Source organism: Myotis yumanensis, unplaced genomic scaffold (genome assembly GCF_028538775.1).
Source record: "Myotis yumanensis isolate MYYU_CA2020_CCGP unplaced genomic scaffold, mMyoYum1.0.hap1 SCAF_1, whole genome shotgun sequence".
Lineage (NCBI taxonomy): Eukaryota > Metazoa > Chordata > Mammalia > Chiroptera > Vespertilionidae > Myotis > Myotis yumanensis.
Window position 1 is genome coordinate 33,781,593 of NW_027223752.1, and position 14,335 is coordinate 33,795,927.

Sequence of the window (14,335 nt, forward strand, 5' to 3'; positions counted from 1 at the left end):
GGAATTATAAACTTTTGAACAATAATAGATACAGAGGCAGAGCTGCCTCACACAGATTGTCAAACTGCAGCGGGAAGGCCGGGGAGGGTTGGGGGGCAGGAGGGAGGGGGTTAAGAGATCAACTGAAGGGCTTGTATGCATGCATATGAGCATAACCAATGGACATAAGACACTGGGGGGTAGGGGAAGCCGGGGTATTGTCAAGGGCGGGGGGGGAAAAAAGGACACATATGTAATACCCTTTGTAATGCTTTAAGCAATAAAAAAAAAAAATAGCCATCAGGGAATTGCAAATCAAAAGCATAATGAGAAACCATTCACACACTTGTATGGTTATAAGAAAAAAGATGGAGAATAACAGGCATTGGCAAAGAAATGGAAAAATTGGAACCCTCATACATTGTTGATGGAAATATAAAATTGTCAGCTACTTTGGAAAAACAGCTTGGAAGTTCCTCACAAAGTTAAACAGAGTTATCATAGTGATAGTAGGTATATACTTGAAATATGAAAACATGTCCAAACAAAAACTGAAACACAATTGTTAATAGCAGCAGTATTCACAATAGCCAAAAAGTGGAAACAGCTCAAATGTCCATACCTATATAATGGAATATAATTTGGTCTAGAAAAAAATGGAGTACTGATACATGCTACAAGGAAGAACCTTGGAAACATGCTAAATAAAGAAAGCCAAACACAAGACCACATATTGCCATGACTCCACTTATATGAAATATCCAGAATAGGAAAATCTATTGAAACAATAAATACCTAAATTGTTGCCAGCGGCTAAAGGGAGGGAGGAATGGGGAGTGACTGCTAATGTGAATGGGGTTTCTCTTTGGGCTGATGAAAAGTGTTCCAGAATTAGATAGTGGTAATAGTTGGACCACTTTGTGAATATACTAAGCCACTGAATTTTGTAAAGGGTGTCCCAAAATTCACGCAAGAAGTAATTTTGATAGAAAACACAGGTTTATAATTAAAAATTGTAAATTTTTTTATTGATTCATAAAGTATACAATATAGGGTTATGTATGGAGTAGCATATCGATTAAATGGCCTCCACGGCTTTGCTGGCACATATGCACTCTTTTGTTATTGCCTGAGCAGCCGCATTTTCAAAGAATGGTCCGATGATGCCTCCAGCCCCAAATCCGCACCAAACAGTGACACGTTGTGGATGCATTTGTTTCTCAACAATCACTCGTGGATTTTTCTGAACCCCAAATGCGACAATTTTGTTGATCAACCAAGCCATCAAGATGAAAATGAGCCTCAGCGACATTCAGCCACATTTATGCAAAACGGTCATGGAAAATTTCAACAAAAGAGTGCGTATGTGCCAGCAAAGCCATGGAGGCCATTTACCTGATATGCTATTCCATACATAACCCTATACTGTATATTTTATGAATCAATAAAAAATTTACAATTTTTAATTATAAACCTGTGTTTTCTATCAAAATTACTTCTTGCGTGAATTTTGGGACAGTCTTTATTTTAAAAGGATGAATTTTATGGCATGTCAATTATATCTAATAAAGTCCTTATTTAAAAAATGAAAGGATGTATGTCCTATAGATCTTGTTGGAGAAATTTGTATTTAAATAGATCAGTTTTTCCCGGTTGGGGAGGCTCAGTGGTTGAACATCAAACTATGAACCACGAGGTCACAGTTTGATGCAGGTCAGGGCACATGCCCAGGTTTCCGGCTCAATCTCCAGTAGGGGGCGTGCAGGAGGCAGCTGATTGATGTTTTTCTCTCATTGATGTTTCTATCTCTCTCCTTTCCCCTCTCTGTAAAATCAATAAAAACATATTTAAATAGATCAGTTTCTTCCCTCCCCCCAAATTTAGACTGCTATTTGAAATGACCAATGAATAATGTATCCTTTAAAATTTAAATGACATTACAATTAAACTATATGTATAATATGTATTATTTGTCTGAATTAATGTCATCTATGAGTAGCAGTTTATTTTAAAGTTGAAAATATTTTTATTATTTTTTTAAATCCTCACCTGAGGACATTTTTTCCACTGATTTACAGAAGAGTAGAAGGGATAAGAGGAGGACTTGAGAGAAACATTGATTGGTTGCCTCCTGCATGCACCTCAAATATCAAACCCTGACCCTTAGATCCGCAGGCTGACACTCTAAATACTGAGTAAAACCAGCCAGAGCAAAAGTTGAAAATATTTTTAAGTGAAAAATTTCTGAGCATGTTAGTATCCATATGTAGCTCTTAATATACTAACATCTAGTAAATGTTTGAGAGTATTTGAATGTTTGAGTATTTTCTTAGTTTTTTTTAAAACAATTTCTAATGTTTGAACTTTTCCTTAGCATTCAGTCAGTTTTTAAAGATTCTTTACGCTTTCACCAGTGATATCGGGGCCAAGCAAAATAGAAGTCAAAGAGTAGATGAATTCTGGGAACTCTACATTTGATCAGTATTCAATCCTTGGTGGAACGATTAAGTCAGGGTTAAGTAATTTCAGTATCTTGATTTTTCCAGGATGAATTTATAAAACAGTGTTTCAGGGCTTCCTGAGTATGAATATTATACAGGAGTTTCTGGGCCTCAGTAAGAAAAATGGGAATTTTTCACTTTTCTCTCTCTTCCTCCACACATTCTACACACTGGAAAGATTACTCACGTGTCCAATTCCACTTGCTAAGTACACTGCCCTTTTCACTATAAATGCCTGTATCAGAAAGGCCATCCTCGTGTGGTCACTGAAGTTGATTAAATGTTCGTGTTATATAGTTATGTACAATATTATTAGTTTGCAATAAATGACCCAAGGGAGTATGTTAAATTCTTAATAAAAGCAAATAGATACTATGGGACTTGATCTTCTAAAGTTGGGTTATGTTATAGGTAGGGTTGCCAGATTTAGCAAATAGTAATTATTGAAGTAATCATTCACTGTTCATTTGAGATTCAAATTGAATTGGGCAGCCTGTGTTTTATCTGGCAACCTAATTATGGGAATAAGGAGAGAGCGGTTTTATGTACTATCCTTACAGAAAGTGGTCCAGAGTAGCTGTAGGATATAAACAGACTGAGTTGTCTACATATCTGTCCTGGCTGGTCAGTGAAAGTTAAGGAAGTTTCCAGCAAAATCCTGGAATTGGGCTGGCATCCCACCAGGTCCTGGCCTATTTTTAGGCTGCGGTAAATGGGGCAGTTATTCCAGAGACTGGGGAAAATCAAGTCTCATTTAAAGTTGTGGAGAAGAGATAAGTGCTGAAAAAGGGGAGAGGAGAGTGTGTCTTCAATCTTGCCACAATGAAGGCCACTTCAACCACACCATTACCATGCCCACAGCCCGCACCCCAGGCAAATAAGATAGGTATAATTGATGCTCTACTAACTGAAAGGAGCGGAGGACTCCATTTTTTAATGTGTAGAGTGAGTATGCCAAGCGAAGAAACAGTGAAATGGAAAACTGGCCTTGAAATTGTCTGCACTGGAATGAAGACACCTCAAACTCAACACACCCATACCTGAGTCATTACCTTCCTCTCCAAATTCCTCCCCACTCCCTAAGCGCTGGCATGTGTTGGCTCTGGACATACACCCATGAGCAGAACAGACATGGTCCATTCCTGCTCTCAGAAAGCTTATAGCTGATAGCAGAGTGGAGGACACTACGATATAATCACAAAATAAGTGATTAATTATACACTATGATATTGCTATTTAATCACGCTGGTATACTGCTGGTATACTGATTTTTATGAGGCTATTATATTAAACACTGATGAAACATCCTGAGAATAAAATAAGCTTTTTAAAAGCACTATACATTTTCCTATTTAGGGAAATAATATCCCATTTAAACCATAATTTCTGGGATTTGGTGAATTGCTGTTAACTTCAGCATTATTGGTGATAATGTTGACTTTTAAACATTTACTTGCCTATTTGTCATTAGTTTATCAGTCATCCTGTTGTCATTGTACAAAAAAGTAGAAGGAGGTGATTTTTCTTGATGGGTGAATGTTTTCCATGTTCAGCCCATCTTTTATGGCAGCATACTAAACTGACTACCATATGCCATCTCTAGCACAGAGGATGTAATTTCTGTGAAATTCAAAGGGCAAAACTGACACCTGCCTATTCTAGCAGCGTACTGCCATTTACTGACAGAGGATAGCTCCTTGGAAAAGTACTACAACACACTGAAAAGGGGGCTTTTCACTGGATCTGGTAGAATTCCAAAGCACTTAACCTCCCTGGGGTCAAGGCCAAGGCTCCCAGCCTGCTGAAGTGCAGCTCCTTCAGGCCTGGAACCAGCTGCTGGTTGACAGCTGTGCAGCCCCAGACGCCCACACTTGAGACCTTGAAGAGGAGCTCGCCGCACGCAATGAAACAACATACATATATTCCTATTTCCGAATAATGCTTCTTGTGTCTTGCAAATGCACTTGGAACTAATGGACACGAGTCCTCTCTGCATCTCAGAGCTTTCTCAAGTCGGTTTTGGCAATTGTCTTTTCACTTCTTTAAGCATCCTCCTCCCACCCTCTTTTTCCCCAGATACCGCTCCGTGATCTACCAGACGGTACAAGTTTAGCCTTTTACCGAATAGCCGGAGGGGAAATCATAGCACAGAACGGGGAGGGGGGACGTGTTAAACATGAATCTGGTGGGGTAAGAACGGGCGCACCCACAAAACCCCTAAGCAACCTTACCCCGCGAGTCCTGGCTCCCTTCCCTTGGACAGGGCCCGGGCGACCCCGGGCTGGGACGAGAGGAGGAAAGACGCCTGGCCGCAGCCCCTGCCCGCGGCCCTCCCTCATCTCTCTGCGCCCTCGGGCTGCATGTTCCCGACCTGGAAAAGGAGAGCGGGGTGGGGGGCCGAACGGGTCCCGGCGCGGGGCCTCAGGGGGCGATGGACGGGGCGCCGCGCGGGTAGGAAGGCGAGCCCGCAGCCCCGCGGCCACGGGGATTGTTACGCGCCCCCAACTTAACAGAGTGCGGCGCGCGGGGCGGGCAGCGCGGCCCCCCCCCGGCGTCCCCCGGGGCCCCGCGCGCGCGAGGAGGAGCCGCGGCCGCGAGAGCCGAGCCGCCGCCCGCGTTCTTCCGGCCGCAGCCCGCGGCGGGGGAGGGGCGCCGCCGCCCGCGTTCTCCCGGCGCCCGCGGCCCGTGGCGGCGCGGCCCCAGCTGGGCATCAGCTGCTGGAGGAGGAGGAGGAGGCGGCGGGGAGGGAGGGGGCGGAGCCTGGCGGGGAGGGGGGCGGGCGCCGCCAGGAAGCCGCGGACGCCGCCGGGAGCCTGCACACCGCGCTCGGGCTGCCATGGCGGGTTAAAGCGCCGCCCGGAGCGCAGCGCGGGGGGGAGGGCCGGGCGGGAGCGGCGGCCGCGCGGGGGCCCGGGGAGGGGCGCGGCGCGGCGCGAGCGGCGGCGGCGGTTCCAGGATGAAGAGGAGAGCTGGCCTGGGGGGCAGCATGAGGTCAGTGGTGGGCTTCTTGTCCCAGCGGGGCTTGCATGGGGACCCCCTGCTCACTCAGGACTTTCAGAGGAGACGCCTGCGGGGCTGCCGGAACCTCTACAAGAAGGACCTCCTCGGCCACTTCGGCTGTGTCAATGCCATTGAATTCTCCAACAATGGAGGCCAGTGGCTGGTCTCAGGTAAATCAACCCCCTTCCCCGCCCCGCGGCCCCTTCCCGTCCCCCCCACCCCCGGCGCTCGCCCTCCTCCTGCCCCGCGTCCCCACCTCCTCCCTCCTCACCCCCTCCTGCGGTGGGAAGGCTCGGTGTCAGATGGAAACCGCGGCCGGGGGAGGGCGGGGGGGAGGGAGAGAGGGTGGGGGAGAGGATGTCTTCTATAAAAAGGACCCAAAATGGTTGACAGGTCCTGAATTCTCTTTCTCCCGAGCGTAAAGTGATCGCTCTGCTGGCCGCCCCGCGAGTGCGGGCCGGGAGGGGCGAGGGGCCCTCCTGGTAAAGTTGGGTGGGAAACTCTTCCTCGCGCCCTTCCAAGGGGGTGGGGGCATTTTGGGGGCCGGAGGGGGGGAGGCCGGGGCAACCGAGCCCCCGCGGCGACCCGGGCCAGGGCCGGGGGGACGGGGCCGCCGCCGGAAGGGTCGGGCCGGGGGAGCCGGGGGAGGTGGCGGGCGGTTCGCTGCGGGCCGCCCCCTCGCGCGCTCGGGGCCCGGCTCCATCTCCTTCCGAAAGGTGTGCGGGGCGGTTTCGGGGGTGTCGCGGGCTCTGCGGGCGGAGAGCCGGCCCGAACTTGGATGCGCAACTTGGGAGGCGGCGGGCGGCGAGTGGGACCCCGGAGACGGGCTGGCGGGGAGCCCCGCGCCGCGCCCCCTCCCGCGGCTGCCGCTGCTGGTGGGCTCCCCGCCCCTGGCCTCCCTCCGGGCTGGGCTTGGCTGCCCGCCCCCCCTCCCCGGGCTCCGCCGCTGGTGTGGGGAGAGTGGCGAAATCGAGGCCGGGGCTCTGGCCGGGCGGGTAGGCCTCGCTCCCGGGGCGCCTAGCGACAGGCCGCTGAATCGATAGCCTATCGCTCCCGGGAGGCGAGGGGCGACGGCTGCCCGGGGGAGGGGCGCCTGTGCTCCAGGGGGCGCTCGCCGCCCGCCGCCCTCCTCCCTCCTCCCTCCTCCCTCCTCCCTCCTCCCAGGGGTCGCGACCGGAGGCTGGCGAGTGGGGATGGGGTGCCCTGGGGGCGGCTCCCCGAAACCCGGCTCAGGGAAGGAGGGGAACGGTCTGGCGTCCCCGCTCGCCTTCTGCCTCCGCGTCCCTGTTCCTACATGGAGAGGCACGGGGGCCGGAGGCCGGCTGGACGTGGCGCTTCGCCTCCCCCCAGGCCGGTCCGGAGTGATTTTCTAATTTGCGTCAGTGGGCAGCTGGCCAGAGGCGCCCGGGATGAGGGCACAGCGTGGGCCTGTCTGCACGATGAGCAGGCGAAGTGACACGGGGCGTGCAGTCCAGTGTGGGGGAGCAGAGATAAGCCCTGTGATCACTTCACGGTGAACCTTCTGGGGTTTCTCTAGAGCTGACTTGACTTTTCCACCCCAGATCGTTGTCTCATTGACCAGGCAGATATTGGCCCTAGATCACCCCCGGGAGAAACCGGATAGTCCGCTTCAAGGCATACCCCGAAAAAAAAGCCGCCTTCCCCCCCAGGGCCCCAAATCCCAAAGGCAGAATGGGGGAGGCCTCTTTAAAACCTGCCCGTTTCCCCCTATGGCTTCCTCTGTAGTTCTGTCACCTTTCCAGACGGATGTGTTCCAACACAGGTGTCCCAGACTCAGGGAGACTGGCCCGGTAGGGCACATGCAGAATCAGCCAGTGAGTGCAACAACAATCCATGTCTCCTCCCTCTCTTCCCCTCCCTCCCTCTTTAAAATCAATAAATGTTAAAAAAAACATACAACAGATTTATTAAGACATCATTTACATGCCATACAGTTCACCCATTTAAAGTTAACACTTTTTAAAAAGCACTAAAAAGTTGCCTCCATTCTCTACCAGTTATAGTTACCCTTGTTGAGGACCTTCCTCTACGTCTTAAATGAACTCCATTTTCTCTAGTCTTGGCCAGTTCATTTCCTTTATCTTGATTTTTTTAGTCCTTTCGCACAGGGCAGGCTCTGACAAACTTGGTTCTAGGCCAGTGGTTCTCAACCTGTGGGTTGCGACCCCTTTGGGGGTCGAACGACCCTTTCACAGGGGTTGCCTAAGACCATCGGAAAAACATATATAATTACATATTGCTTTTGTGATTAATCACTATGCTTTAATTATGTTTAATTTGTAACAATGAAAATACATCCTGCATATCAGATATTTACATTACAATTCATAACAGTAGCAAAATTACAGTTATGAAGTAGCAACGAAAATAATTTTATGGTTGGGGGTCACCACAACATGAGGAACTGTATTAAAGGGTCACGGCATTAGGAAGGTTGAGAACCACTGTTAGGCACTGGTTTCTTGCTTTTCAAGGTCTGAGCTGCCCCTAGCCACCGGTTCTTTCTGGGTTCCAGCCGTCTTTGCCCCTAAGCCTCATACTTCCTTTAGCCCAGTTCTTCCTGTTTCCTTTTTATCTACTCCTGCCCTGTTTTTAGTCCTTCCGGCTGGCTTTTCCACCCACTCCTCCAGTTTAGCTCAGATAGACTTAAGCTTTTCTTATTTGTTCCGAGAACATAGAATTTTCCTTAAAAGCCTGTTAAGCTATTCAGCTTCATTATGAGTACAACTTATGCTAACAGAATGTTCCTCCTGTTTGCTTCAGATAAGGAAGCCGCCTTTGGGAATCATAAATACAGCTTAACTTGTTAAAGCTACTTAAATTTTGTTCTGGGGAGTCTGTCAGGAATCTTTCCATGTTTAAAACTATTTATAGTGTCATGTTTACATTTTATCTATCACTGTCCTTTAGCAGTGTAGCACGTGAGGGGAGGGGCACAGTATTTTGAGGTTAATGCTGTTGATCCCTAATGCTTCAGGATAAGATGAGTAGGAGGCCAGACTCTAGGATGGTAATGAGATTCTTTTTAATGCATTTTGTACTTATATCTTGTCTGGATTGGTTAAAGCCCTCAGAAAGTGATGATTAAAATGATCGTTCAGAGTTTGTTCATTGTTCTCATTTCCTAAGTGTTTAGGCAGGCTCACAATTCTTGTAACTGACATACTATTTTATAGAATTAAATTAGACCTAGGACAAAGTAATATTTGCATGATTCCTGTGGCTTTATAAAATGCTATTTGTTAAGGATATGTCATTGCTTTTTGTTCTAACAGTTAGCTCTCCTTCCAGGGTACAATGAAGCCAGTAGATATTAAGAGTAAACTGGAGAAATCAGGAAGGAGAAAAGGCACTCTGCTAGGAAGAGAGTGTGACAGCAACAATTGGCAGAGTACTTTTTCCTTTCTGACATTTTAAAACATTAAAATATTTTAACCTAAAATATTTTTTATTGTTGATCAGAAAAAGGTATTACTGTGATATTATGTAAGGCAGTGTAGCTAGCATAGTGACATGGTTAAAATCACTGCTTCGTCACTTAATGTGTGACCTTAAGTTGCTGAGCCCCTCTGTGTCTATTTCCTGATCTATGCAGTGGGAATACCAGCACCTACCTGAAGGGCTGTTGTAGGAACCACATTAGGCAAAGTTTAGGTTGGGAGCTAAACAGAGTACCAGCCTCTCAGAGAAAATTCCGAGTTTGGTTTCTCTCCCCTTCGTACTTGTGGTGTCATTATTAGCTGATACCTGTTTTTACAATATTGGTAATGAACTTGTGCAAATGGGGCAGGCAGGATAGTTTGTGACCTTTTGATGTGGAATGAGGAGGCACAATGTGGTGTGGAGGGAGCCTGGAATTTGGTGCCACATGACAGGAGTTGGAGGCTCTCTACCAGTCACAAATGCTAAGAAGGCAAGTCCCTCCTTCAACATCTGTACAATGGGGTTCGTAAATTGCTCTCACTACCTAACAGGGCAGTAGTATTCAATGAAATGTTATATGTAAAGGTACTTTGTAAACTGCATGGTTTGAGTGAACATTACTATTTATAAGGACCAGTTTATACTTGATGCTTGCAGTCTCAGAATATTTATGTGTTAATTTTTTGAGGGTCAAAGAAAAATGTATCTTTAAGTCCTGCTTATGAAAGATCAAGGATATTGTACACATATTTAAGGATATCCTAAATTTACCTTTTAAGTCTTTGGTTTCATCTAGTACTTTCCATTGCCTCCCTTTATGCTTCTCCTTTTCTCTAGAGTGGAGTTCTTTATGTGTTTGTTCAAAGTGTCTTTTTTCTCTGGGAAGAAGATGAATACTTTGGGATCTGATTGGGAGACCAATCAGGATGTAGCTCTGTGTATCTGAGTTGGATTGTAACTCTGCCTTCTATTTATAACTGAGATAACTAGTTTATTTCTATTTCACATGGGCCTCTGACTTTAGTGATCATTTTAAGTGTCTACAGTTATATAGAGAGATTAAGAGCGTGAACCCTGGAGTCAGGCAAAGGGGCGGGGGGGAGGGGGAGGCGGGCGGGATTGAGGGGAGGTAGTGGTGAATATGAGCGCAACTACTTGCTAACTGGGTCACCTTTGACTAGTCATTTATCCTGTTTCCTCATCCATATAATAAGTTGTGATGAGGATTGAATGAAATAACATTTGTAAAGTTCTTCCTTAGCACAAGGGTTTAGCCCCTGCTGTTGCTCTAGTTGCTACTGCAACTGTTAAAATTTTTGTTTAACTTGAAGCTCACAAAAAGCTTTTAAGAGATTGACACCAGTAACACCTAACATTTATGGCAGAGTACAAAGTGAAAACATTGAGAAAGATCTTTTTAAAAAAAATAATTCTTTATTGTTGAAGGTATTACATATGTCTCCTTTTTCCCCCAGAGAAAGATCTTGTTAAGTGAACTATTAAAAATGCTTTGTGAATAAGCTTAACCCCAGTGTCATCAAAGCATATTTTAAGTATCAAATAATAGCTATGATAATAACTATATGCTTAATTTGAACCCATTAATTATCTTTTCCTGTAGCCCAGTCATTAGTTATATCACATTTTAGAGAATCAATTAAAAATAAGATTTACCTAAGAGCACATTACCTATAGGTAAAGTGTTTGGCTTGAGCCAGTTACAGTTTGACTGATAAAACTCATGAGTTTAATTAAAATGAATTTCTTGATCCAGTGGTGAGTTTATCAGGAGAAATATGGCTATTGGTAAGGCAGATTTCTGACTTTGAAAAGCTTTCACAGTAGTTTGTTGACAAAGTGATTAGGGAATCAATTCTTGGATTTTCTTCTGGGCTTTTCTATTTACTGATAGTTCATTGTTTTGAAGGAGTTAAATTTTATTCTTTGGTCTATTTATTAGTTCAACAAGCAGTATAAGTGCATACTATTTATAAGACAGGAGCTATGAGAGGATCAGAGATGATGAATCGGGTATAAATCATGCTCTCAAGAAGCTTGCATTTAGAAGCATTTACTTCTCATTTGTAACAGTGCATGACTCTTTAATTTTTCCCCTCTACTTTATGATACTTTAATAGATATCTGTTTTTTTGGTACTTAACATAGTAAAAATCCTCTTGCCTATGAGCTCCAATGGAAAAGAAAGAAAGGCTCATAGAGATGGCCTTGGAGGACAGTCCTATGATAAATTATATAGATCATGTGATAAGGATAAGGTAACATGGATATTTATAGAGACACATTATTTTTCCCACTTGTTTTTCAGTCAGCTAAGTGATATCTATCAAAGATTGTCAAATTTACAATTATGCCCTGGTTTGTCACCTCTGCTTTAAAATAACCTAGTGAGGCTTAATCGATGACCACCAGTCTCATTAGACATTATTAGCACATCAAAAAGTTGTCTTTGTGTTCATATTGTTCAAAGGATCATCACTGACTTGACTTACACCAATGTGTTTTTGTTGTTGTTTCTGTTAATCTTCGAGAGGATATTTTTTCCATTGATTTTTTAGAGAGAGTATAGGGAGGGGGAGAAACAGAGAGAAACATCGATGTGAGAGAGACACATTGATTGGTTGCCTCCTGCATGTGTCCCAAATTGAGCCTGCACTAACGTATGTGCCCATGACTGGGCTTGAACCCGAGACCCTTCAGTCCACGGGCTGAACACTGACCAAACTGGGTAGGGCCACCGATGTGGTTGTTTATTAAGAGTTCCTAAGAGTGGCAGCTCTTATTTTCCATATTGAAAGAGGTGTCAGCCAGGTGCAAGTTTGTGCTTATTCACTGATAATTGATAGATTTGGTTGTCAGGTACAGCTGGAATGATTCAGATCAGGGAAACTTTATTGACCAGTAAAATTTGAGACACAAATGGATACTGCTTTCTGAATGCTGAGTTACAAAGTGGATGCATTTCTTTTTAAAAAAATATTTTTATTTTATTTTTTCCCCATCACCATTTATCCCCCCCATACCCTCCTCCACCTTCCCTCTGTCCCCCACACAGTCATCACACTATTGTCCATGTCCATGAGTTTTCTTTTTTTTTTGCATTTATTTTCTCATGCATTGCTAAAAAAAAATGTGATTTTAATCCTTTTTTCTTTTTTCATAGTTTCAAGAAAGAAGTAGCTTTTCTTATTGTTTTAGTCTGAATTTATACCCTAGTATACTCAAGGCTAGAACTAAAAGCCTTTTGAGTTTAAAGGAACTAAACCCCTAATTCAAATGGAGATTAAGAAGGAATCAATTCTGTTATTAATTTTTGGTGCCCTATATTATATTGTTTCTTATAATTAAAGAACTGAGTATTAATCTTTTAGGATTAACCCTTAGGTTATTGTGAGAATATGAAGTTATATTTCTTATCTACTTAATTCTGTCCCATAAAAAATTTATTTTAAATTATAAGGATTAGGTTATTATTTGCCAAAGTTTGGATATGTAAGCAGATTTTTAGGTGATACTGAATTAATATTTAAATTTTAATGGTTAGTACATTTATTTTTATACCTATTAGAAAAGTTAGCATGTATAACATATTTTTAATGAATTTATTGCTTAAGGTATGATTAAATTTTTAAAAATCAATTTAAAGAAAAATAATGGTGTATGTGTTATTCAGATAAAGCAAAATTCAAAAGATGATCGAGATTGAAGCTTGGGAAATATTACATTAGGTAACCTTTTTTATATCTTCTTTCTTCCTCATTGAATCAGGGATGGAATGATCTTCATTTTGTGGAAGAAGAGTGGAGCAATAGAAAAATGACTTATCCAGAGCTGCCCAGTTAGTTAGTCTTTGACAGTCAGGACCTTCTCAGTAGGGCTCATTGCTCCCAGGAAGGGGCTGTTTCTAAGTTGCCTTTTTATATGTTTCTTCCCCCTACCCCCCCTTTTTTTTTTTCTTATAGGGCAGGCCAGTTTTTCTGGATCTTTTTTAAAGAATTAAAAGTTGAATGCGCCCTAGTCAGTTTGGCTCAGTGGATAGAGTGTTGAGGGCTGGACGTGCCACTTGTCCCCTGGGCATCGAGTCTAAGAGGGCTCAGCCTTGTTTCTCACACCACATATGCCGTACCTACTAATACCATCCCAACATACCCACCACATGCCATCATGCATGTAGAGAAACGCATCAGTATGCCCCTGGAGGCATCTACACACGCCAGTACAGACTGCACGTGTGCATAGGGGCCTGTCAAACATGCAGAGATGTGCCATCACATGCAGAATGTGCGGACTGAAGGGTCCCGGGTTCAATTCCGGTCAAGGGCACATGCCCAGGTTGTGGGCTCCATCCCCAGTGTGGGGTGTGCAGGAGGCAACCGTTCAATGATTCTCTCTCATCATTGATGGTTCTCTCTCTCTCTCTCCCTCTCTGAAATCAAGAAAAATATATTTTAAAAATAATAAAATTAAATTTAAAAAAATAAAAATTGAATGCTAGCAATTTCTGAGCACATGTATAATTCTAGTTGCTCCTCTTAGATGATAAATTGTATTTCTGTGTTTTGCTGTACATTTAACTTGGTCCACACAAGTATCTTCTGTTTATTTATTCATTAAAAATATTTGATGTGAACTTATTATGTGTGCCTCTTTAATCGTAATATCTATAAGACTTATTTTTTTTAACATTTATTTAGCATGTAATGTGTACCAGGCCCTCTGTTAAACCACTTTATATGTCTTATTTGCCACTTTAAAAATAGCCAGTATTATCTGCAGTCTAGAAAGACAAAGGAATTTGAAGGGTTTGTATTAATTGTCATAACTAAGTGCCGAAGAATCAAGGAAGGACCTTAATAAAGGACTGCTGAGGGTTCTATGATACAGAGAACAGGTAGAGCATTAGTGGAAAAAATAGATACTACAATACATTGTTTCTGGTTAAAATGAAATGAAACATAATTCTAGGGATAAAAAAATATTTTTATTACCTTGGTCTTTGTAGAAAATTTCGTTCCAATAGGTGCTTCCCAAATTTTTGTTCTTTTCAGCTTTAATACTTACTAGGCACCACTGCCAACATAACAAAAGCTTCCTAAAACTTAACTCTCATTTTCTCACATCCCCTGCTGACCCCTCAAAAATCTACAGTGCTCCCCAGTGTCTATCAATTGAGACATTACTGTTTATAAAATAAATGTTTACCAATAAAAATAGCTAATATTTGATCATGTTATTTATCAAATATTATTTGGGGGCGTTTCATATGTCAGGCATATTTGCATACATGAGTACATCTAAATACTTAATAGAACCTTTCCTAAGGTAGGGATAGTACTATTTTTCTTTTCTTTTTTGAGATAAAAAAAAATTTTTTTTTAAATTGATTTCAAAGA

At 43.7% G+C, this 14,335-nt stretch overlaps 2 protein-coding genes across 4 annotated transcripts in view; one reads left to right on the forward strand and one right to left on the reverse strand.

The window, feature by feature from the left end:
• Positions 1 to 4,756, reverse strand: part of EXD2 (exonuclease 3'-5' domain containing 2) — a 93,075-nt gene extending 88,319 nt beyond the window's left edge. Inside the window, exon 1 of the mRNA XM_070417652.1 lies at positions 4,712 to 4,756. The gene's annotated coding sequence lies outside the window, so the exon portion shown is untranslated. The remainder of the gene's footprint in view (positions 1 to 4,711) is intronic.
• Positions 4,757 to 5,391: 635 nt separating this feature from the next.
• Positions 5,392 to 14,335, forward strand: part of DCAF5 (DDB1 and CUL4 associated factor 5) — a 102,248-nt gene continuing 93,304 nt past the window's right edge. For 2 of the 3 annotated variants that reach the window (XM_070417700.1, XM_070417708.1), the window contains exon 1: positions 5,399 to 5,650. In XM_070417700.1, coding sequence (XP_070273801.1) covers positions 5,437 to 5,650 — 214 coding nt within the window. In that variant the 5' untranslated portion in view covers positions 5,399 to 5,436. Of the gene's footprint in view, positions 5,651 to 14,335 lie in introns of all 3 variants that reach the window. The other variant, XM_070417712.1, reaches the window with a different exon arrangement.